A 25,497-nucleotide genomic window follows, 5' to 3' on the forward strand; every position below is an offset into this window, starting at 1 on the left:
CCAGCTTAGAGCAAGGCAGGAGGGGCCTGGGACATGGCATGAGAGAGAGAGAGTGAGACAGAGACAGAGACAGAGACAGAAAAAGAGGAGGGGGAAGGGAGCGAGGGAAGGAGCGAGGAGGGAAGGATTGCAAATGAAAGAGAATGTGTATGGGTTTCTCGTTTCTAACTATGGGCATCTCTGATTGGTTCAGTATTCAGCACAAATAAATTTGGTGTGTGATGTTGATTCCTGGGGTTTCTTTGCTGTCCCCTCTTCCCTTTAAGTGACCTTGAGTTAAGTGTGTATTCATTAGAATACAGACATTCATCAGCCATTCTAACAGCCACTCCAACACTCATGGAGAATAAGAAAATGGAATGGCCCAAACGCATCAGAGAGCAAGACCATAAGATCTAGGGCGAGCCGTGCAAGTAGCTCCTTGTCCTCCTGCTGGCCCAGAACAGAGCCTGTCAGCACTTAAGCTTGCAGCGTGGAAAAGCTTGCCTGCTTCACCTGGCCTCTGACCACTCTTACAGGAAGGGAAGCTGACCAAAAGGATATTTCTTTCCTACTCCCCACGGGCTCACCCTGAAACAACAAGGGTTTTCCCCCCTCTGGTTTCATCTCTTCTGCTCCATACAGGTGTGTCCCCAGCCCTTTGGCACAGAGCCCAGGTCAGCTCAAATGAACCTTTGTGCAGGAAACTGGAGACAGGATGTGAACACTCCACCCCTTCCATTTGCTTTGGCCCTCCCCACCACCACTCCTCCCAAAGCCATGCCTGGACCTGGGAGACCAGGGCAGGCACTCGTCCTCGGTCCTGCCAGCCCTCTCCCTCTCTCTGTCCTTTGTCTTTTCCTTCCTTGTCCGGAGCCCCTTTCCTTGCCTCTCTGTGCTGTCATTGCCACTTTTGAGGATATAAGGACTGTGCCTGGGACATCATAAGACTAGATGAGCATTTGTGAATAAATCATCCTTCTTTTCTGTGTCAACATATTTTAATAAAAGGCAATAGTGATTTTCTTTCCTCCTCCAGGTCCTACCTAGTTCACTAACTGTTGATAAAGCAGTAGGGTTTTGGCAGCTGAGCTGTTGGAAGTGTTAAGATGGGGTGATGCTGCCAAGGCATCCCCCCCTTGAAATGATATTAAATGGTCTTAATTTAAGGGGAAACCTTGACATTCCTACAAGGCAGGGGTTTTTGACATGCCTTCACAGTATTGGGTCTAGGAAAGGCTGTGTAGACCAGCTAAAAACGTGGATGCTGGATTCAGGCTACTTGGGCTTAACTCCTGGCTCTACCAATTACTAATTGTACCATCTTGGCCAAGTTATGTAACTCCAAGGTTTGATTGACTTATCTGTACTCTAAGTGTAATGTGAGGAATACATGTGAAGTAATCAGTGTAATATCTGCCATACAGCATTCAGGATGTGCTGGGGCTTATTAGATAAATTAATATAATGGAAGCTCAAGAGATACTTGTGAGTCTATAGATTGAATTAGAAAGTCTCTGGGCACCAACTACCAGTGATCTCCACCATGCCCTCCTGACCTAACCTTTCCAGAAAGGTCCCGCCTATTTAATGGTGAGCTTCCTACCCTCCCTCCCCCACCAAATGGCCCAGACCCTCTGTTCAGAATGGCTGACAGTAAATCTGGAGGTTATCTCATAAAAATAGAGATGATATGATATGGAATAAGTTTGAGATCAGAAAGCTAAAATTTCCTTCCAAGGATGAAATAAATCTTTAAGATTCTAGATCCTAAGGAGCATTCTAGAAAAATGAAATTTCATCATTAAGATAAATGTTTTCACTGATGACCCGTAGATACTCTGAAGTCTCAAAGCTGGCTGCTTTCCTGAGGAGCATGATGGTCTCTCCATCCATAGCCATGGAATGGGTGACTCAATGACCAGGATCCACGAGTTCCTGGACATGCACACACTTTTCAGGCATAACCTCTGACCTCTGTCATGGGCCTGGATTCCTCTGGCAGTACCAATAGGATTGGCCTATTAATCCATCCTTCCCTTGTGGATTTATACTCCCTTTAATGACCAAACATCCAGTTCAACCACAGATACTGAATGCCCAGGCACCAGACTAGCTGTAACAATGTTTTAATTCCATATGTGTTTCTGCCAGCATTAAAAAGAATTCTTCAGCATGTTCTAATCTTAATCCTAATATGTAGAAAGTGAATGAGTACGCAGCAAGAAGACAAACTCACAGTAAAACTAGCCCAATTTGAACATTTGCTTGTATACATAGGATGTAGATATATGTGTATATTATATACAATTATATACACATGCACACATATATGAAAAATACCTGATTTTATTCTATTATGATCATGCTAATTTATAATATGATAATCTGATAATCATGCCACTAATAATAAAAATCATAGTATTTATGTATTTATCCCATTTTTTTTTTCAAGTATTCTATGAAGGGCATAATCCACATTCTCTCAATTAATTCTTATCACAGTCTCCATAAGGTAGCATTAAATCATTTTCATCACTTTGAAGTTCAGAAAGTTGTGTGGCATGCTGAAACACACAGCTTGGCTGGGATTTGATGCCAATTCTGCATGGCTCCGGGGCCCAGTGCTCTACCAGTATTCTCTGCTGTCTCTCCAACCAGAAGTGTCTCCTCTGCTTTCCAATATGTGGATGTGGCCACACTGTTACTTTTCCTTTCTCTGGTGTTTAAAACCTGGAAGTGATACCATCAAGATCTACATCTATTTTCAATGCATCCATTTTGAGTGTTCTGGATTTTACAAGCCCAGGCATACACAAAACCCAGTGACAATGATGACATATTTGCGCAAGCAAAGTGAAGTAGGGAAGGGAAGCAATCTTTTGCCTACCTCAAGCCCAGAAACACTTGTATCTGAATTATTTAGACACATTCCTCTATTCTCAGGTTTAATTAGGCAATGTAGACCCACCTGAGGATTGTTTAAAGATATTGTTTTCATGGTGTGTGTTTATGTGTAAGTGTGTGTGTTTCCCACCCAGGCTCATCCTTAGAGCTATGGTAGCATCTATGTAGAATATAGTTTTTGTGTTATTCTTTTCCTCAACTGAACCAAATCAATTCTCTATAAAGCCACTCCCACTTTTACACCTACATATATACCACTCCCAACCCCAAACACACACACCAGTTTCCCAATCCAGCACCTACCAGCCACATGTGGCTATTTAAATTTATATTTGAGTTTATTAAAATGAAATTTCAATTTCTTATTCATGCTAGCCTCATTTCAAATGTCCAATAGCCACATGTGGCTAGTGGCTTACATATTTTAGCACAGATATAGGACATTTCCATCATTGCCGGAAGTTCTATTGGACATCATTGTTCTAGAAGCTACACAGTGGTTTGGTTGGAGAAAGCAGAAGCCTGTGTCATTATTTTACAGATTTTAACCTCATTTTTCTCAGATACAATTTTTCTTCTCTTGGTTTTTGTAGGAGAGGAAGACCCTTAGAAGAAGAAGGAAACTGGAGAAAGCAACAAAACAATTGGTTAAGCAAGAAGAATTGAAAAGACTTCATAAAGCTCAGGTCAGAAAAACTTGACTTGAGTGAGTGAGCCTGGCATCTGGGACCTGGGAATTGGGTTGGAAAGCCCTTGGAAGTCTGTATTGTGTTAGGGGAGACAGGCTGGGGGAAGGTCAGTCTCTCTTCTCTGAATGACCAGATTCATTCTAAAGGCTCTAACTCAATCCCTGGTGGGACCATGGGGCCTGAAGAGCCTAGATGTTGAGCTGGCCCACTCCCAACTGCCTTTCCATCTGCAAACATGTGTCCTGCAAGTGAGCCTGGAATGACAGCCAACACATGGCCCTGGGAACCATCCTAAGCCCTGACTGCCACATGGCAGTGGCCTTAGTCTTATCCTCTGTGAGGATACAACTTTCTCCTGACGTCCTGACAGTGCCCCTGCTGAACAGACAATCTATTAGGAGCTGCTTCTATTCCAAGGTTAGTCAAAAACATAAGCAGCTAGCATTTCAGTATAGACTCCCGGTCTTGATTGTTAGTGCTAAACATTTCTGCTTGAATTGGTCTGTCCACGTCTGTCACAGGCAGACAAAGGATGCAGAAAGTCAAGGCATTCTCCACCTCCCTGAGGACCCCAGATGTAACCTTGAAGAATAGCAGCGTTTTAGGACAGAAGGACTTAGAATGACCATTCATATTCACACAGTGTTCCCTTCTGTTCCTTTCTGTGGTTACTTCCTTTTTCTGGCCATGTAGTCCTCCTGAGGAAGGAAGCCGCTTCACCTGAACTCCTTTACTCTTCACAGTGACAAGGGAGCCACCACTTTCACCTAGCAGACGGGGAAAATACCCACAAAGTCCCTCTGTCCCCTCTCAACTTCTGAAACAGGTTTCCTTGTGAGAATGAGATAAGTCTTGGTGATATGGATTGACAGACTGGCCATCCTCCTCCTTATGGTCTCCCTCCAGATCACAGGTGGTGGTGAGAACCATGATAGCCTTTGGTGGCCTCATCTATTAGCACTCACAGCAGCCTTAAGTCTTCAAGATTTTCATCCTTGGTTTGAAGGAACGACCACTGTATAGCCTGTTCAGCGGCCATAACAACATAGCGCACAATATGTGACTTAAACAACAGGAATTCATTTCTCATAGTTCTGGAGGCTGGAAACCTAAGATCAAAGTGCCTTCAGAATTGGTTTCTGGTGCCGCCTCTCTTCCTGACCTGTAGACACTGCCTTCTCTCTGTGCCCAGGCAGAGAGAAAGAGAGAGATGTCTCTTGTGTCACTTCCTCTGCCCATCAGGTCACCAGTCCTACAGCATTAGGGGCCCACCCTTATGATCTCACTTAACCTTAACTACTTCCTTAAAGGCCCTATCTCTAAATACAGCTACATTGGGGGTTAGGGCTTCAATATATGAATTTGGGGGAGTGGAAACAATTCAGTCTGTAGCAACCATATAGCCATCAATGCATGGCAGTCATAAAGTCATTTAAATTCCATTAGTTATTCTACATCATGCCATCAAGAGATGGATTAATAAAAACAAAATTGTCTTTAGAAGAGAGACAGAGGGCATGAAATTACAACAGTGTTACATAGATTTCCCGTCCATTTCAGATTTTGCATTAAAGGCTGGGACATTAACACTCTTAGCTGGGATGAGAAGAGCCAGGCGGCTGCTCAGGCCCGACCCCTGTTCACGTCTCTTCACAGGGTAGGAGGTACTTCAGTGATTGTACTCTGAATCCAGGGGAGACCAGGAAGATGTGGAGTTAAGAAGGAGAGGGGGTGAGAGGTGCAGGTTGGTGAGGGAGGGAGGACATGCACATTCTACCTGCCCAGACAGCTGCCAGCTGTACCTGTTTGGCCAGGTGCAAAGTCTGTTCTGCCCAGAGATGTGCCTTCTGGCAGCATGCTGTTTAAAAGCAGAGGAAATTAATGGGGAACAGAAAGTGTACATGGGAAAGGCTTTCCCCTAATCTTCCTTCCTGGTACAGGCAAGAGAGAAATAGCCAGTAGAGAAACTAAGTACATAAAAGCAAGCCCAGTCATGACCCCAAATGTTAACAGGTGCTGATGGTAAGTCTAGGGAGGGTGTGAGGTGGTCCCTTAATGGGATCAACATCTTGGGTCTTGTCTTAATAATCTGCTAGGAACAGCCACTGTGCACTTCCACACTAAGAGGCCCCTGGGTGTTAGCCCTGTGGTCCACTGAAAGAAAAGTTCCAAGCTATATGGCTGAAGATGGGAGCTGGACACATGGAGCAAGGCACAGCAAGCCCCAGGAGTTGGCCCCGGGTCTCCGGCTCCAGACCAACTTCTCAGGAGGTAGTTGCTGGCTCTTCTTGGGAAAGTGGACCACGACTGTGCTCTGTTTGCCCCTAGAACCTCATCCTAGTTTGAGTAGTAGCTGCTGCTCTGTGGATGCTATGACCAGTTGGAGGCCAAGGCTCAGAGGAGTCTGGGAGCCATGAGAACCACCTCTGGAGCCCGGCATCCTCTGCCCAAGGGCACGTCTGGTCATAGAGGACTCTTCATGTCTATTCGGGGGCAGATTGAGCTTCCATACAGACTCTTTGCTTTATGTTTTCACACTGAAGGAGGGAAACATCAAGGTCTAGTTATCTGGGAATTCAGAGGTCCTTACCCAAGGAGGGACACCATAAGGGACAGGGGCTCCTTCTTCTTCATCGACCCCCTCCTGTGACTCGGCACCTCGAGAGCCCCCGTGTGACACACAATCCTGGCATTGCAGGCCATCCAGAGGCAACTGGAGGAGGTGGAGGAGCAGCAGAGGGCCTCCGAGATCCAAGGCGTGAGGCTGGAAAAGGCGCTGAGAGGGGAAACAGGTAGGCAGCCCCGCAGATTGGAGAAGTGGGTGTGGGCCCCCGTCTGTGGTCCAAAAATAGTACCCATCTAACCCTGTTGTCACCGTGTGGAACTGATAGCGGGACCTGGGGCACCAGGTCCACAGCTGCTTCACATTTCCCAAATCAAACCGATGGTCCAGGGTGAAAATCCTAAGGAACTGGTCAGCCTGTGGGCCTTCTCACTGGTTTTCTGGCCTGCCCAGTCTCACTTCTGCAAGTGTGGATGTTCTTTACAAGCCCAGGGTTATGGGAAACTCAGGAGAACAGTTTGGGTGCTTAGGCAATGTTGGTAGTGAGTCAAAGCCCAGGGAGGGACTCAACGCCCTTGTTTCTCCCTTTCCTAGTTGTGTATCTCTGGCCGGTCATGTTCTAAACTTCTATGAATTTTTGTTTTCTCCTCTAAAATGGGAGTATTTGTGGTTTCCTTTAGAACTGATATAAAGAAGGATGCCTGGGTGGCTCAGTGGTTGAGCATCTGCCTTCAGCTCAAGGCATGATCCCGGAGTCCAGGATCGAGTCCCGCATCAGGCTCCCTGAGGGGAGCCTGCTTCTCCCTCTGCCTATATCTCTGCCTCTCTCTGTGTGTCTCTCATGTCTAAACTAGTAAAATCTTAAAAACAAAGAATTGACATAAAAATTAAATGAGAAATTATATATAAAATATATATATAAAGAAAATAAATTAGCATATTGCCTGCCTAGCAAAAAAAAATGGTAAGTGTCCCACGAATAAATAGCTTCAGACTCTTAGATCCAAACAGGAGTCCTCTGGTGAAGACCTGCCACGTGGGAATCATGCAGAGGGTGAGTCTATAGTGATGAGTATGGCACAGTTTCTGCCTTTGAGGGGTTCATGGTCCATTGAAGGATGCAGACCTGTAAGTAAATAAGCCGCACCGCAGGAGGATAAGTGCTATGATAGGAAAAAGCATTTGGGAAGGGGGGCACGGGAGCATAGTCATGAGGTTCCTCACTGATCTTGGGAGAAGGGGCTCAGGCTAAGCACCTGGAAGGGGCAACCCATTATAATGGGAACCACAGAAGGAGTAGGAGTTCACCTATTTACTTAGGAAGTGAGGAGATTGTTCTGGAAGAGGGAATGGCACCTGCAAAGGCTAAATGTGAAAAAAAAAAAATGTGAAATGCCTCAGTGAACAAGGAGCCAGCAAAGGATTCAAGGTGAGGGCTGGCCTAAAGAAACCCACATTTTTTGGAAGCTGCTTCAGCACTAGTTTACGCCTGGTGAATTGGAAGGCCCCTTAGAGTTAGCGGATGAGGGGTGGTATTGTCTCTTTAGGTTTTCGGATGTGATGTCTCTAGCCTTCTGCATTTTGGATATAACCTGTGAAAAACCAGACACTGAAAACCTATCTCTGCGTGCAGTTGCATAAACAGTATGCTATTTGTTCGCCAACATAGAGGAAGGTTAGGATTTCGATTCCCTTAAGAGTTCAGTTCTGAGAGTGATGACACCAGCAGGGGCAGACCTAGATTTGTGAGGCCGGAAGCCTGTGCAAAGTCACGCAGACAAAGTCTTGAGGGGTGTTTCCAGAGCCTTGCAAGGCCTCGACCCAGGGAGGGGCGCTGGGGTGCAAGCTTCACCAGCTGCGTGGTTACCCTGTTTCGGAGTCTCAGGGAAATGTTGGAGTCTGACTTTATCCCTCTGAGCCTCGGTTCTGGTTTGTAAAGTGGGAGGGCTCCTCATACCTGTTTCTGGGACTTGTGGTGAGCGTTGGCCAAAACAATTTGTGTGGAAGCCCTAGCATAGTACCTGGCATGGGATAGACAGTAAGTGTTTGTTCCTTTTCTTACTAAAGTACATCGTGCATTTCCTTGCAAAGATAACCCAGATCCACCTATCAGGAATAGACCTCATTGCAAAATAATAACTGTTTCCTGCTTGGAGTGAGAGTCCTGGCCTGTCCCTACAGCCATTGCCGGAACTCTCGGTACAGTGAGCCGCTCCTGTTGGATGTACAGCCATATTCCCCAGCCAGAAGGCTCTGCACTGGGCTCTGGGAAGCCACAGATTTCAGTGAGAGCCTTAAGAATGAAAAGGATCAACATGCCAACAAAGCTAGGGCCTGTTTCAGTTTCCTAGGGAGGGAAGGTGTTGTGGTGTGGAAAGTCAAATAACAGGTATCAGAGAGCCCCGTGTTCAAATTCTGCTCCATTGCATTTAGGCTGTGTGACCCCAGGAGAATCACTTAACCTCTCAGCCTGCAGATTCCTTATATGAAAAATGGAGCTAATGATCCTCACATTACCAGGTCGTTTTAGAATTAAGGGCGTTGGTGGGCAAAGTGTCTACCAGAGTGTCTACTGCCTAGCAGGCGTCGCACCAATGCCACCTGATATCGTTCTTACAAAGTATTATTAAATATCCACACACATACACTGTGAAAGAATTGACTCGCTAGTCTTCACTGCTTGACATTTAAATTCTAGAAACCATATTTTTAAAGCTTCTGAAAATCTCCTTCTCCCCCAAGTATAAAGAAAGGCTATTTTGAAGGATCAGCTAAAGAAAGCCAGCTTGTGTTTTCAAAGGTGTGTCGATCCAGCCAGAAGATGGATTCCCTTCATTCCCTTCACATCCTTAGTAATTCAATTCCCCTGTTCAGTCTATGGGCCTTTCCCTCGCCTTGGTTGTCCTTGCGTGGGTGACAGATGCAGCTCAACATGAGGCTGGAGCCTGGAAGAGTCAAGGAGAATGGGCCCCAAAGGAGACCAAATGGAAGATGTGCAAACCAGGCATCGAAATTAATACACTCCAACTTGTAATAACATTTGTGCAATAATAATATTCCCTTGCAGTTTAATATTCTATTCAGCCCCTTTAAAAGATGGCCCTGGTGCTTAATGAATGACCGATGCTTATTAGGTTAAGTTGTATTTGAGCTGGCCTGTGCTGCTCTGGTTCAAGTGATTTAATGGGAATTATTTAATAGGTATTATTAGGATAATTAGAAAATGATCACAGTTAGGCAATAATATTGAGCTATAAAGGTTGTGAATAACCAAATTTAGAGACAGGCCTGAAAACATGAGTAGTCTGTGACAGTTATGCAAGGCTCCTCTAATAATTACATGCGCCAGCCTGAAAGGCTCTTTTGTTCCTAGGAGTTATTCATTAGGCGGGCATTGAATTAGAGGAACATGCGGGGGTGCAGGATGGAGGGCAATGATGGCTGATGAGCAAAATGAAGCTTTGATGAGCTCCTAATTGTCGTGACAACAATTTCTTCTTTCTTTCCAACAGTCAGAAATAAGCTCCCCTACCCCCAGGAAGAGTTGTTCTCCATTTTGTCAAGGAAAGGGAAACAAAGAAAAACAAAAATCTAACAACCCACCCTAGATTACAAGTCACGATGTCCTTTAGGGTGTGTGTTGGGAGGTGGGCAGAAGTGTTATGGATGGATGTCCTTAGAAAAAGGGAATGGATTCCTCTGGTAGTTCCAACTGCCCAGAGTAAAGGACCAGGGTGTGCAGGGGTCTGATTACCCTGGGCCCCACCTCTCTATGAAGAGATAAGCCAAGCTTTGCCAGCCACTTAGACGCCTCTTGGTCAAGACACTGTTACCTACTGCTTTGTTATCAATGTGGTGGTCAGTGTTAAGTGCTAGAGCCATGGAATTCCCCAATTTTGCAAGAGACCGCCATTCAAATTTAGATGGTGTGGATAACACAATCTGTGCTTTCCTTCAACAGCTGGAGGCAGGTGAAATCTGATAGAAACTGAGAGCACCTTGGAAGGAGAAAAGATTTGTCCCTAGGGGCGGCATACGGGAATTACTTTTCCCTTATAGCTTTACCAACTTTGGGGTAAGGTTTACCAGCTGGTTGTCTTCATTGAGTTTGTTTGTTTGTTTGTTTGTTTGTTTGTTTGTTTGTTTGTTTGTAAGGTTTTTTGAGAGCCAGATGGTTCCTCCTTTGCAAAGATGGAGTTTACAAAGAAATAGCAGGATGTGCCAGGCTTCCAGTAGGTGGCAGCAGGAGCACATGTTATCATGAGAGAAACCACAATGAAACCCTAGCCAGGAAGAGGGAAGTAGTTTGGCTTACACTCTGTGGTTTTTATCTTTTTGGCTGCTGACAAACAAAAGAAATAATATTTCCCTTGATAATGTAACAATGAGGTATCCTGAAAAGAACACAGATACTGGAATCAGACACTTGTGAGTTTGAATCCCAATGCCATTCATAGATAATGGCCAGGAATAACAAGATTGCAAAGTTGATGGCTAAGCAAGCTAGGGATTTGGATGAGTTTGCCACAATTCTATGAACTAAAAGTAAACAGTGAAATTCAGGGCATCAGAGGACAGGAGTTTTTTTACGTAGAGTCCAGCAAACAGCAGGAACATAGCATGGTACAAGTTGCCCTGTACCCAAGCACTTCAGTGTGACCCAGTAGGCCCAGATGGCAGCTGTGCACACAGAAGATTGTGCCACAGCACAGGAGCTCAGGGCAAGGTACTTGGCAGCCTTTACAACAAGCACTGAACAAGCCAGCCCTCTCCCCAGAAGCAAGTAGTTATACAGTAGTCACACTGTGGCATCCTGACCTACTTCTCGGAATCGTCTACTTGGCTGATTGCAGGAATGACTTGGGGTTGGAGGATGGTTAGGCCTTGCAGTTTGGCACACTCAGCATAAGATATCCAGGAATGCATAGGGTCTACTGCAGATTGCATTATACAACAAATAGTAATCATCCGTTGATTATGTGTTCACCTCTGACTCCAGCCTCAGTGGCCACCCTATAGAAAGTCAGTGGCCTAACAACAAAGATGGGCCCAGTGAGAGTGAGCCTGGGATTGTCATCCTAAAGAAGCCTTGAGTTCTCTCCACTCCATGGATTCTAGGGACATCGAGGTCTCAGAGTTATGTGCCCTAGGGCATAGCTTTACACAAAAAAACACCATGACAGCAGCAAGACATGCATTTTATGTTACAAGTTAGTACATATAAATACATAATTGAATAAAATTCATCAAGAGATAATACTGAATTTTGATACATGTAAAAGACTAGTACTTTCCATTCTGTCTCATTTTTAGTGTTTGTTATGACCTATTAGGTTAATTTTTGCAACCTTCAGATTTAGAAAATATGGTCCTAATGATTTTTACCCAGAAAAATATTTGAAACTAGATTACCAAATGACCAACTCAGCGAGAAATACAGAATGCAGTTCCCAAGAAGCAGGGAGCAGCAGAATGATGGACTAGATACTATAAGAGCCTATCCACTACAACAAGTATACTTTTAAAAATATTGCTTGGCTCTTAAGTAAGTGAGGTAAGCCTCTCAGGGCCAAGAAGGAGAAGGAAGAAAAGAAGAAAAGTATGCTGAAACTTACGTGTGCCAGGAAAGAAGCAAGCATAAAAAAGAAATCCAGGGTTGCCTTGAGGATAAATATCAGTAGTTTTAAAGTTTAAGCCTTGAAACTAACAAAAAATAGGGAAGCTAACCTTGAGAGTCCCCCACTACATCAGTTCTTTTAGCTCTCTGAAAATCAAGTATAGATCCTCTGAAAGAAACTATGCTTTAGTTTTTGCTCTCAGGATTCAGACAAATTAAGTTTGATAAACTATGAGATGATAATAATAAATAATCACACAAAACACAAGGAAGTAAGCCACTAAGAATGGCAAAGACAACAAATTTAGGGCTCCTGGCTGGCTCAGTTGGTTAAGCATCTGCCTTTAGCTCAGGTCATGATCTTGAGGTCCTGAAATTGAGCCCCACATCAGGCTCCTAGCTCCTAATATATATATAATATATATATATATTAAACACAACAAATTTAATGGCCAAGATCTTCAACTTTATTAAGTACAGAATATGCTGTGTCTTATGTGTCAAACATTTACAGAAATAGTACACACGAAAAGGAGCAAGCAGAAAAAAATACTACAAACGAGAACAGGCAATCCCACCTTCACTTTATCCAGCTGTAACCACAGTCAACATTGTGAGCCTCTTGCTATGACCTACCAAGAAAGACATATCATCATTATGCAGCAGAAATGCTTAACCTGAATTTAACCAGAAGGATATAATCAGACAATTACAAACTAAGAAACAATCTGCAAAATAACTGACAATTGTCAATGCTATAAGAAAACAAAGGTGGGGAAGGAATCTAGGGACTGTTCTAGATAAGAGATTAAAGAAACATAACAGCTAAATATAATGCTATATCCTTAAGGTTTATGTTTTTTCAAATAAAAAGTTGAGAAAATGGCCAGGGATTTTTTTTAGGGTCTATTAAAAATAAATAAATAAATGGAGAGTCTGAAATTGAAAAATATATTCATTGAAATGAAAAACTCAATGAATGTGCTAAATGGCAGCTTGGACACAACAGTAGAGAGAATTAGTGAACTGGACAGTATATCTGAGGAAATGAGCCACAATGCAGCACAGAGAGCGAAGGAGATGGGAAATATGAAAGCATGGTTTGTGGACATAGAAGATAATACGAAAAGGTGTGGCATATGTTCAATTGGAGTCTTGGAAGGAGAAAATAGAGAAAATTAAGGTTATGTATTATTTGAAGAGATAATGGATGCAACATGACAACAAAACCCATTTAGAAAGGGTCTGAGACCCAATATGTGCTTTATAAATGTTAGCTTTCTTTTACCTCAAATGAGTGAAAGACATGCATCTCTAAATGCAGAGGTTAAATCAAGATAAATTTGAAATACATCCACCTTTACCTTGACACAATGAGGGAAAAATGTAGAGCATCAAGGACAGAGATGATCTCAAAGTGGATAAAGAGTAAAGATATGGGGCACCTGGGTGGTTCAGTCGGTTCAGCATCTGCCTTCAGCTGAGGTCATGATCTCAGGGTCCTGGGATAGGGTCTCACATCAGGCTCCCTGCTCAGTGGGGAGTCTGCTTCTCCCTCTCCCTCTGTCCACTCACCCCCGCTTGTGTTTCTCTGTCTCTCTCTGTCTCTCTGTCTCTCTCTCTGTCTCAAATAACTAAATAAATAAATGAGTCTTTAAAAGAAAGAGTAAAGATCTAACAGGGAACAAAATTTTTATTAACATCCCTTCTCTCAGCAGCAATAATGGATGTTACAAGACAGTGGAATAATAGTGTCAAACAGCTTTAAAAAAAAACCTCTCAAGCTAGAACAGTGTACACAGAAAAACTTTTATTTCAAAAACAAGTTCTCAATAAAGAAATGCTCATTTTTTTTTTCTCAAATGGAGTTAACTATGTATAAGCAAAATTCTAGACAATCTACTTTAAGGAGAAAAAGATAAGTTGAAGGATGATCTGAAATATGAAAGAAGAAATGGTGAATAAAAGAATAATAAACATGTAAGCAAATCAAATAAACATTGTCAATATAAAATAATATGGATTTTTAAAAACATTTTGTTTATTTATTCATGAGAAACACATAGAGAGAGGCAGAGACATAGGCAGAGGGAGAAGCAGGTTCCCCGTGGGAAACCTGATGGGAGACTCAATCCCAGGACCCCAGGATCACGCACTGAGCCAAAGGCAGATGCTCCACCACTAAGCCACACAGGCGTCCCAAGTAATGTGGATTTTTAAAACAGAACTGAAGTACTAGGCTAAAATAGATGTAAGTTTGGAGTTGAATGATTGGAAATAAAGTGTTCCAGGGCCCTTATATTGTTTAAAAGAAGGCTAAGATAATAAGTTTAAATTTTGTTAAGATATTAAAAAATACCTATTTAAATTTTAAATATAATCCATAAAACAATAGAAATAAAGTATATAACTTCCAAATCTGCTGGAGGAAACAAAGGGAGAAGAAATTTTTAAAAATAATAATCAGTCAAACAAAAATACCAACTCAATTCCAAATAAAAACAAAAGAGCACTTTAAGAAGATAAAAAGCACAAAGACATTGAAGTGAGTCCAAATATCTCAGTAATCATAACAAAAGTTAATGAAAAAGACAACTGTATGCCATTTAGCAAATCCATATAAAACATAAATACACAAAAAGTGTTAAAGTAAAAAGGATAGCAAAATTTATACTAACTAAATAAAGCTGGGGATGATTTGTTGTGTTTTAAATTCTCCATAACAAAAATACTTAAGAAGTTGAAAAAACTTCTAGAGGTAATTACATTAAAAGCAGATAAAATAGCCTTTAATACCAAAATAACGATCAGGAATAAACAGGAATAAAATTACTACATAATTTTTATTTTTTAAAAGATTTTATTTATCCATTCACTTCAGAGTGAGAGAGAGAGCACGAGTTGGTGGGTCAGGGGAGGGGGACTGGAAGAGAGACAAGCAGACTCCATGCTCAGCAAGGAGTCCTATGAGGGGCTTGATCCCAGGACCCGATCATGAGCTGAGCGAAAGCCAAATGAGAAGCTCACCCAACTGACTGAGCCACCCAGGCACCCCATATTACTACAAAATTTTTAAATGATCAACTCACCAAGGAGATATCACAGTTTTAAATGTGTAAGTATTGACTATAATAGGCTGAAAATATATAAAACAAAAAAATGATAAACTATCAGGAGAAATTTCTGCTACCATGGCAGGAGATTTTAGTGTATCTTTCAAGTGATAGTCAAGCAGACTAAACATTAGTATAAATGTGAACAATGCAACTAATAACCTTAATTTAAAAGACATTTCTAAATCCCTGTACCCCCAACTTAGAGAATGTGTATTTTTCTCAAGTTCACATGATGATTTACAAAAATTGACCATATTAGCTCATAAAATAAATCTCAGAGAACCTAAATTCTACAGACCACATCCTATAGGACCATGTACCTAACTTAGAAGTCAATAGCCTAAAGATATTTTTTAAAACCATGCATTTGGGAAGTTAAAAGATACATTTCTCATGGTTCAAAGAAAAAAATCAAATGGACATTTCTAGAAATACTTGGAAATTTAAAGTATACCAAATATGAAAAGGAGAACAGTAGATTAAAACTCAGGGGATGCAGTGAAAGGAATGTTAAGAGATATTGCCCTAAATACTTTTATTAGAAAAGAAGAAAGGCTGAAAGTTAATGAGTTAAGTTTCAACTTAATTTAGAAAAAGCAAAAACAAAATAAACCTAAGAAAGAAGATAATAAGCAGAAGGAAATGAAATAGAGAGTCATTGTAAGAGGGAAAGGATTAAGCAAGCGAAATGGTGGTACTTTGAAGAGACTAATAAAACACTAGAAGCAACTCTCTTAAACTGATTTTTTAAAATAAAATAGAAGACAGAAATAAACAAATTAGGAATGAAAAAGGCAGTACTAACCATAGATATAGCAGATTCAAAAAAATAAAAGAATACAAATGAATATTTAATGCAATTAATTTTTAAACTTGGCAAACTAAGGGTGATTTAACAATCACCATATTAACAAATGGAAGAGGAAAACCGTATAGTCTTTTCAATATAATAAGAAAATATCATTTGTCAAAATCCAACACTCATTGGGACAAAAACTTTTAGCAAAAAAAGGAACAGAACAGGATAGAATGTTCTTAGCTTGAAGGATATCTTTGAAAATGCTGTGGCAAACATCACTGTTGAATGGTAAAATATTAGAAGCATTTCTTAAAAAATCAGAAATAAAAGAAGAATGCCTAGCTTTTCTCTTCAACATTGCACGGGAGATCCTAACCAATACAATAAGACAAGGGAAAAATGGCATAAGGTTTGGAAAGGAAGAAACACATTTTTGCTGTTTCCAAATAATAGAATTATCCACATGAAAAGCCCCTCAAAATGCACAAATAAATTGTTAAAAATATGAAGAGCCTATATGATGGTGATTGGATATAAGCTTAAAATAGAAAAAGCAATTGGATATAAGCTTAAAATAGAAAAAGCAAGAAAAAGAAAAATCTCATTCTAGATCTCAGCATAAAGCAATTTAAAAACGAAAGAACAAAGACCTCACTTGCTTAGCATAAAAACATATGGTACCTAGGAGGAAATCAAACAAAAAATGTACACAACCTTTATATAGCCAATTTTAGTGCTTCATTGAAAGCCACCAAAAGACTCAAACATAATCTCACATATACAAAATCTTAATATAAGCCTACAGTAGCATTGCAGATCACAGGAAATAAGTGATTCTGGGACAAGTGGTTTTCGACTGAGGGAAAAATAATGAAATTGAGCCTTACATCATACAAACAATTTCATAAGAATTAAAGAATTTAATATTAAAAATGAAACTTGAAAAGTTAAGAAGAATCTTTATGACTTCTAGGAGTTAGTCTTTAAACATGATAAAGGAAAATAGTAGATAAGCCCCTAATTCAGAAACTACATTTGTAACTACGTATCGCAACCAATAAAGAATCAGTGTTCTAGGCTATGTAAAGAACTCTCACAAATCAGTAAGAAATAGATGAGCCCATTGTTATATAGGCAAATATTAAAAATATATATTTCACAGAAAGAATACTCCTTAGTAACTGAGAAAATGCAAATAAAGACTACAGTGAGAAACTATTTTAAACTATTAAGTTACCAGAATTTCTAAAACTTGATAATACTAAGCATGTGGCAAGGATATGATAATACTAAGTACGTGGCAAGGATATGAAACCAAAGAAGGTTTTTATTCAACGTTAGTGAGAGTATAAATACCCATAGCTCTTTGGAAAGCACTTTGGCTTTCTGATATGAAACTGACCATTTGCATACCATACTGTTCAAGAATTTCATTTGCAAGTGTATATTCCAGAGCAAAACATGAAGAACAACTTAGATATCAACAGGAAAATGAATCAGTTGTGGTTATGTTCAAAGACATCCCCCGAAGTGATTTTGACTGTTGAGGAAAAGAGGACTCCAAAAACACTGTTGTAAATAATTTCATTGAAGAAAAGAAAACTGAATGGGATGATTCAGTTCAACTTGTGTTTGTTGAGTACAGACAGCATCAGTAGAAATCAGTATGACTGCAAGGTAACTCTCTCATGGACCACATTTTAGAAGGATGAAAAAGGGGACATGTAATGCAGGATAAAAGTCTGGCTAGAACTTGTGAGTATAATGCAGCAAAGAGGCTGAATCTGGAAAAAAAAAAAAAAAACCTGTAAAGACAGCAAAATAGTGCCTTTAAAGCTGTTTCTTTTGGATTGAGAACAAGGAAAGAAGAGGCCCAGCGCCGAGGCAGATGGTGTAATGTTACATGATGAAAAAAGGCAGAATTTCCAACTCTCAGCTTTTATGTTTTCTTTATCAAGGAAAATGGTCCTCAATCTAGAAATGCTAAACATATCTAGAAGAGGGAATTGAGTCTGGATGAGAAATCTAGGTGAGAAAAATGAGAGAGCAATGAATTCAGGTTTTTAAGCCCAGGTGAAAGATGGTATACAGAAGAGTGTCTCAGGTGTGGCATTAATCAGGATTTGTTGAATGAACCAACTTAACCCCCTGGTGTTTGAAATGACTGGTAGGTATGACCTCCATCTTTGGAAACTCATGGAGAATTCCAGAACCAAAGACTAAAGGCCAGTATATTTTCTATGTTTCACATCACATGGGAAAGAAATATGAATTCTGATCCTTGTCAAAATTCTAGAAAGAATTATTAAAGAAATTGTGAATATTTAGGAAGAAATTTAGAGATTACTAGGAACCACTGGTGTTTACTGAGAAGCTGCGAAAACAAATGTCATTTCCTTTTCTGGGTGGAGTTGTGAGGTTTGCAGTGCCAATGGACATGGCAGACATTGTGAAGCTTGATTTCAGGAAATTATTTTACCAAAATTTCCTGTTAGCAGCCTCATGGACAAAATATAGACATGTGTGCTGGATGATTGGGTGTGTTTATAGAGTCTGTAGAACAGCCTCACCCAAAGCCTGAGAAGGGTCCCTAATGATGGGCCAGATGGCTCCCTTCTTGGTCCAGTCCTATCTGATGTTTTGTTCTTCAATATTGCGTAAAGGTCCAGGATGCCCATTTATCAATTCTGCAGAAATCCCAAAGCTAGAACTGTGTCAGCTAGATAAAATATTCAAAAGCTTCCTCTGTGATGGAACGAAATAAACAAGATGATATTTAGCAAGATGCATACAAAGTCTTGAATTAGGGGAAGGAAAAGCTCAGTTGCACAAATAGAGTACAGAGTCATCAGACTTCACCGCCACCAGTGTGGAAAGACCACGTTTGTGTGCAAGGTAATAAGAGCCCAGTGAGGGCACAGGGCAGCTAAGAGATCTCTATAGCCCCAGGGCTCTGGGCAAACGTGCAGGAGGGTCTCTCCACTCTTGAGCTGTTGATGCTCTCTTTGATGCTGACTCCCTTTAAGTTGCATCCTGGAAGATTAGAGGGCAAGCAGAGGTGGGCAGCCCTCTGTGACACAATGATAGATGACCCGGGGGTGCTGGCTAGGACAGAAGAACACTTCAGTGAATAACAGAGAGACCTATCTTCAAATATGTGAATGCCTTTTGTGTAAATGTTAAGTGTTCTCTATTCTCCTCCAGAGGGCAAAACTGGGCTCAGTGGCTGGAGGCCAACCCATCAAAGGCCAATGGAAAGAAGTCCTCTGTACTTAGAGTACAGGGCCCTGCGGGGAGTTCCACCTTGCAGAGAGTTGTTGTAGAGGCTGGGGTGAGAGGGAGGTAGAGGGAATTCCTGGAACAGATGACCCCTGAGGGTTCTTCCCATCGTGCATGTTATGTGATTTGAATACTATATGTTGGCAAATCGAACGTCAATAAAAACAATTAAAAATTTTTAAAATTAAAAAAAAATTAAAAATTAAAAAAAAATAAAAATTTTAAAAATTGTAAATTTTTAAATGAAGAGAAAAAAAAAGAATAATGACCATTACCATTTATTGAGCTTAAATCGCGTGCCTGGGCTGGGTCCTTGTGTGCAGAGTCCATCCCACTGCATTTCTGTAACAGATGAGAAGCTCTGAGGCTCAGGGAGGCTCTGTTAGGGTTCGAGCCCACATGGTGGGGGAGTGGAAGAGTAGAAGTTTGATCCCAAGGCTGAGTTTAAAGTAACTTTTATGGGGCACCTGGGTGGCTCAGCCGGTTAAGTGTCTGCCTTCAGCTCAGGTCATGATCTCCGGGCCCTGGGATGGAGCCTTGTGTTGGGCTCCCTGCTTAGTGAGGAATCTGCTTCTCCCTATCCCTCTGCCCCTTCTCCCTGTTGTGCTCTCTTGCTCACTTGCTCGCTCTCATTCTATCTCAAGTAAATAAATAAAATCTTTTTAACAAGTAAATAAAAGTAAAGTAACTTTTTTGTTATATGTGATGGTCTATATACTTCATCCTTTCATTCTCACCTCTGCTGCCATAGCAAGGGGCACATTGTATTCTCTTTGGCTGTGCAGTGTTGGGTTTCCCCACTGAACTGCAAGCTCTCAGTTTCCTGAAGAGTTGGTACCGATGCTTATTCATCCCTGCCCCTCAGCACCATGAACATTGCTTAGAAGATGTTGGTACCAACATGTTTATGAATTCATTCAATCGTTCATTCACTCATCCCAGAAACCTAAGGAAAAATAACATCTCGTTTATTTCTCTCCCTTTTTAATCTTTTCTGTGTAAAACTTCACTTAAATTACCCTACTCACCCACCTTGAGTGTCCGTTTGTGTTCTACAGCACAAAGTACAAGAGCCTTAGCATGATGTTCAGGGACCTCTGTACTAAGATCCTCAGACACACCGAGACCTCACCCTGCACCCCTCCATCCTCCTCGGCCCTGCCTGAGCGCTACTACCTTCAGTCCCATCCCCTTGTTTTTGCTGACACTGTTCCTTCTCCTTGGAAATGTCCTCTCCCATCCTCATCATTTCCTCTCCAAGTGTTATCCATTCTTCAACATCCCCATTCAAACACCACCTTTCTTGGGAAGCCAGCCTCGTATCCTGACCAGGAAAACCCTCCCTTCTCCGTATTCCCAGAGTACTTATTTGCTACTATGCTGTTGCAAGAGTTTCCTATCAGCCTATTTTATTCTAGCTCTTTAAATCCATCTGATCCAAAGAGTCTATTAAAAAGGGGAGGGGGGAGATGGCAGGCATTATGCCTTACTATGCCCAAATTTCTCATGATATGTAGCATTATCTGTCACTGTATCTCCAGTACCTAAAGCAATATCCAATACCTATTCAATGAATGGATTGGATGAATGAATGAATTTATGGCTGCATGGCTGGATGAAATGAACAAATGAATGACTTCATCAGAAGTCAAGATCTGCATTGTAGCACCAGTTCACCCATTAATTATAAAATCTGGGGTAATGCATATAAATCTCTCTGGACCCAAGTGTCCCTGTCAGTGACAAGGTGGTCAAGAAGACAAGGAGAGGGGCACTTGGGTGGCTCAGTTGATTGGGCATCTGCCTTCAGCTCAGTTCATGATTTCAGGATCCTGGGATGGAGCCCCTCGTTGGGCTCCCTGCTCAGTGGGGAGTCTTCCTCTCCCTCGCCCCCCCCCCCCACTCATGCTCTCTCTTTCTCTCACTCAAATAAATCAAAATAAAATCTTAAAAAAAAAAAGGGAGAAAAGGGAACTCATTTTTATGGATGACTTGCTATGTGCAAGGCCATGTGTTAGGGGTGTTATTTACCTTACATGACTGTAAGAAAGAAGGAAAGAGTGAGGAGGAAGGAGGAGTGCGATACAAGCAGTGAAAAGCCTGGGCTTACGATAAAGCCCACTTGAGTTCAAGCCCTGGCTCTGCCACTTACTAACTGTGAGCTTGGGAAGATTAATCTTTAAAAACCTCTGTTTTCTCCAGCTATCAAATGGTGACAATAAGAGAACCTACTGGTGAGTTTGTTACGAGGATTAAATGTGATGTCCCATAGAATGCACGAAGCCCGCTGACTGACACATGATCACTGCATAACAAACAGTAGCTTATTAATGTTATATTACTTGTGTGTCTTACTGTTCAGTTTAACCAATGAAGAAGCCAAAGCTCAAGGTCACGCGTAACTTCTCTGCACCATTCTCCTCTCTGCCTATGGGACACTCCAGTATAAATTTTTCTAGAATGACCATGAGCTTTGCAATACAGCCTGTGTTCTCATTTCAGGGTGAAATACCTTCATGTTGCTACTTCTCCAATATGCCCAGATTTTAACATTTTATTGTCTAAACATTTAGCATCTAACATTGCGCCTATAAAAGCAGTGTCGGTTTTCTCACGGGTATGCTTATGTTTAATAAAGGTCATAATCTAAGTTATAAGAAGGTATGAATATAATTCTCCCAGTGAGACTCAAAGCTAATAACATTTTTTCCCCCATCATTTGCCTTTTCTTTGTGCAAAAAATCAAGATACCAATCACTACTCCTCTATAATTAAATGTGGCATGGGCTTCTCTGCCCCATGAAGGGAGCCACCCCCCACCTGGGAACTCAGGAATCATTTGATTTTGGGGGAGGAAAGGGAGGAGGAAAGAGTAACCAGCAGAGTTACTAGGGTTTTCTTTAGTGGAGAATTTGATGCATAAACATACAGAAGATTTACGGAGGATGAACTAGTAGGCGAGAGAAGTTTCATTTATGGCAGGACATCATCAAGATTATATGACCCTTGGAGCTGAACTATTCATGCCCTAAATGTCCAAGAGGACCTCCCCCTAGAGCATGCACAGGTGGGTTTTATTTGCCATGCCTGCAGCCCGAGGCATCAACAGGCCATCAGGGGGCTGCCGCCTGCTGAGCCTTTTTCCGCTACAAACACAGCCCACTAAAGCAGCTCCTAAGCAGGTTGATCATGGGGAGAGAAATGCCAATCTAACGCATTTGCTGTTGATTTCTTAAGCAGATTCAGGCACACAAGATGAAGCACAGCTTTTGCAGGAATGGTTTAAGCTGGCTCTGGAGAAGAATAAATTAATGCGATATGAGTCGGAGCTACTGATCATGTAAGTAAGGCAACACAGATAACAGTGAGTCCTAAAAGCAAAGGGGGTGGGAGAGGGGTGGCTCACCCTCCCAGGTTGACGTCCCAGGAATTTTTCTTCTTGCGCATACAGAATTGTGATTGAGGCAAATTGATATTTGGCGTCTTGCATATCATGTTGGCATTAGTGCAGAGACTCTCCCGTTGTCTGTTCTCTTGGTGGAGTCCTATGGCTAAAACAGATCTCAGGTGATGGGTCTGGAGCTGGAGGGCATTTGGATAAGGTATTTTCAATCCATCCTTGTCCCTCAGACCGGTGGGGGCAGGGGATAATTGCAGTCACACACCTGCAATGAGGGAGCATGTGTCTGGCCTCTGAGTATGAACCTCAGGAAGGGCGTGGGGAGGAGATCTGCCTGGCTGTCTCCTCGTGTATTTAACGTGCTGAGGGACTGAGACTTCTCTGGCTGTGCTTTCTGAATGAGAGGTTGCAGCCTGGTGGAGATCAGAAAGTAGAGCTGGATCTCATCACACTCTGAAAGAGATGAAGGTCACTCGACCAGGGTGCAGACACATCTTTGAGAGGTAACCATTCAAGCTACTACACTAACCAGACCCCAGAATTACCCCTATGTAGTCACAAAAGTCAATAGACTCACTTGCTTTGTAACCATTCAAACTACTACACTAACCAGACCCCGGAATTACCCCTAGGTAGTCACAAAAGTCAATAGACCCACTTGCTTCATAGGGGTAAGGCTTTTACTCTAGACCAGTCGATCTGAACTGGGGGCAATTTCACCACCCAGGGAATATTCAACAGTGTCGGGAGATATTTTTCATTGTCACACCTGGGAGGTGCCTCTGGTGCCTAGTGAGGAGAGGCCAAGAGCAGTACCTAACATACTATAATGCCCAGGACACCTCGTCTCCACCCCACTCCCCACAACCACCCAACAAATAATTATCCAGCCTAAAATGCCAATAGTGTCAATAGTGTCAGAAATCTTGCCCTAGACCTATGGCAAAGCTCAGAGTAATTGAGAACACAGATCTGCTAAAGGCAGGCCAATCCCAGGAGAAAAGGGTGTGAGCTGAGTTCACCTAGTTTCTTCCCAAATCTGCCTCTCCCAGGGTGAGAGGGAGTAAGAGTGGGGACTGGGGAAGGAGGCCAGAAATTGCACTCATTGAGCTCCATGGACATGGAAGGGAAGTCCAGGAATGAAGAAGAGGGATCTTCCTTAGTAATTATTTTTTTTATCATTATTTTTTAAGTTGACGCACATGTTGAGACTCAGAGCAGCACTTGTCCTTGCCCACCTGACTGCAAAGCCCTTTTTACACAACCATATCATCTGCCGATGGACCAGATCTGAATTACAAAGTTCATTCAACAAAAATGTATCCAACAGGGACGCCTCAGTGGCTCAGTCAGTTGGGCGTCTGCCTTTGGCTCAGGCCATGATACCAGGGTCCTGGGAACGAGTACTGCAGTACTGCATCAAGCTCCCTGCTCCAAGGGGAGCCTGCTCCTCCCTCTCCCTCTGCCACTCCCCCTGCTTGTTTGTTTGCTCACTTGCTCTCTGTCAAATAAATAGATAGTCTTAAAAAAAAAAAAAAAAGGAAGAAGGAAAAAATGTATCCAGCACACTGTACCAGGAACTGTTCTAGGTACTATGGAAATAAGAATGAGCAAGGCCACAGTCCCTATCTTCTAGGATCTCATGGTTTTAGGGGAGACAGATATGCAAACACATAGCACACCAGCAAATAAGAAAACATGGCATGAGCTCCATGGGGTTTGTGGAAGGAGCAGTCAGTGTGTAGGTTTGACCTGTGAGAATCAGGAAGGCAGTGGCCCTACTGCTTACTGCTCAGTGCCTGGTTTCCCTAGTTAGCACGTGGCCAGAGGGAACCTTCTTCTCCAGGACAGGCCAGAGGGAAGAACTCAGTCATATGAGCTAGACAGAAGCAGATGGGAGCTCTGTTAAAGGCTAGGTTTCAGTTTAGAGGAAGGCCTGGTTGAACAAAACAAACATTTTTGACGAGCAACTTTGGGAAAGCAGATGCCAAGACAGGATTAGAAGCACAAGAGACAGTGGTGCCTGGCTGGCTCAGTCAGTTAAGTGGCCAGCTCTTGATTTCAGCTCAGGTCATGATCTCAGGGACCTGGGATCGAGCCCATCGTCGGGCTCTGCGATCAGTGGGGAGTCTGCTTGGGATTCTCTCTCTCCCTCTCCCTTTGTCCCTCCCCACTACATGCCCATACACACTCTCTCTCTCAAATAAATAATAAATCTCAAAAAAAAAAAAGTTCAAGAGACATGTTGGGATGAAGGAAAATTGGAGGGGGAGTTAGGGAAATCTGTAGACCCTCTGTGGTCCTAACACCTGTGAAAGGAGAGGGGGGAGGAAAGAGAATTGGGCAGAGGAGCCAGAGAACTATGGTGTTGGAGCCCCAGAAAACATCTCAGCCAGGTCAGAGGGAGCACCAGAGCAGGGACAGCATGGGAGGAGTCCAGCTCCAGGTCATTGGCTGGGGACAACATGACACCGGGTGCATTCTACACCCCACACTCAGCTTTCTGCACTCCTCCCAGAAACTTCTCTCCTAAAGGAAGCCTTGAGTGCTCCACTTCCATTGGTGGTGACCAGAGGTGGCCAAGAGAAGTTCCAGGTCAATAACAAAAGGCAGAAGGTTGAGTGTGGCTGGGATCTTGGCCCAAGTCGTAGGAGAAGTAGTAAAAATCGGGCAGCAACAACAGGGCACAGCAAAATGACCCCAACGCTGTGGCAGAGACATGTGCCCACTGTGGGTGGGGCTGGAAGGGAAGGACCCATGATTACAAACCCAGATCTATTCTGAGCCCTTGCCCTCTTCAGCGTCTCTGCAACAGGGAACCTCTCACCTCAGCCTCTCTGTCCTTTCTCAAAACATTATCCTCTTGGTTTCAGCGATGCTGCATGTCTTGTTTTGATTGGCTTTCAAGCCTTGATCACTTCCTTCCTGGTTACATCTCTTTTGTTTGGCTTCTAAATGGAGGCATTTCCAAGCTCCTGTTTTCGACCTTTCCTTTCTCTATGGTCTTCCTTTGAAGGATTCACATGACTTCAGCTACCATCTCTGAGCCCTGTGACATCTGTTTGTGGTCCTCATTCCTTCGGAGAACTCCGGAGTGGAGTTTCCAAAGGTGGGAGCCTCCCTCCACATGGCCCTGGGCCTAGCGTGT

General features: G+C 42.4%; 1 protein-coding gene across 8 annotated transcripts in view; it reads left to right on the top strand.

The window, feature by feature from the left end:
- Positions 1-25,497, top strand: part of MICAL2 (microtubule associated monooxygenase, calponin and LIM domain containing 2) — a 222,680-nt gene that overhangs the window by 191,183 nt on the left and 6,000 nt on the right. For 6 of the 8 annotated variants that reach the window (XM_025459499.3, XM_049099082.1, XM_049099084.1 and 3 more), the window contains 3 exons: positions 3,480-3,572; positions 6,274-6,367; positions 22,187-22,289. In XM_025459499.3, the coding sequence (XP_025315284.3) occupies positions 3,480-3,572; positions 6,274-6,367; positions 22,187-22,289 (290 nt within the window). Of the gene's footprint in view, positions 1-3,479; positions 3,573-5,135; positions 5,163-6,273; positions 6,368-22,186; positions 22,290-25,497 lie in introns of those variants that run through there. The other 2 variants (XM_049099081.1, XM_049099083.1) reach the window with 2 other exon arrangements.

The sequence above is a fragment of the Canis lupus genome, chromosome 21, assembly GCF_003254725.2.
Source record: "Canis lupus dingo isolate Sandy chromosome 21, ASM325472v2, whole genome shotgun sequence".
In the NCBI taxonomy this organism is placed as follows: Eukaryota; Metazoa; Chordata; class Mammalia; order Carnivora; family Canidae; genus Canis; species Canis lupus.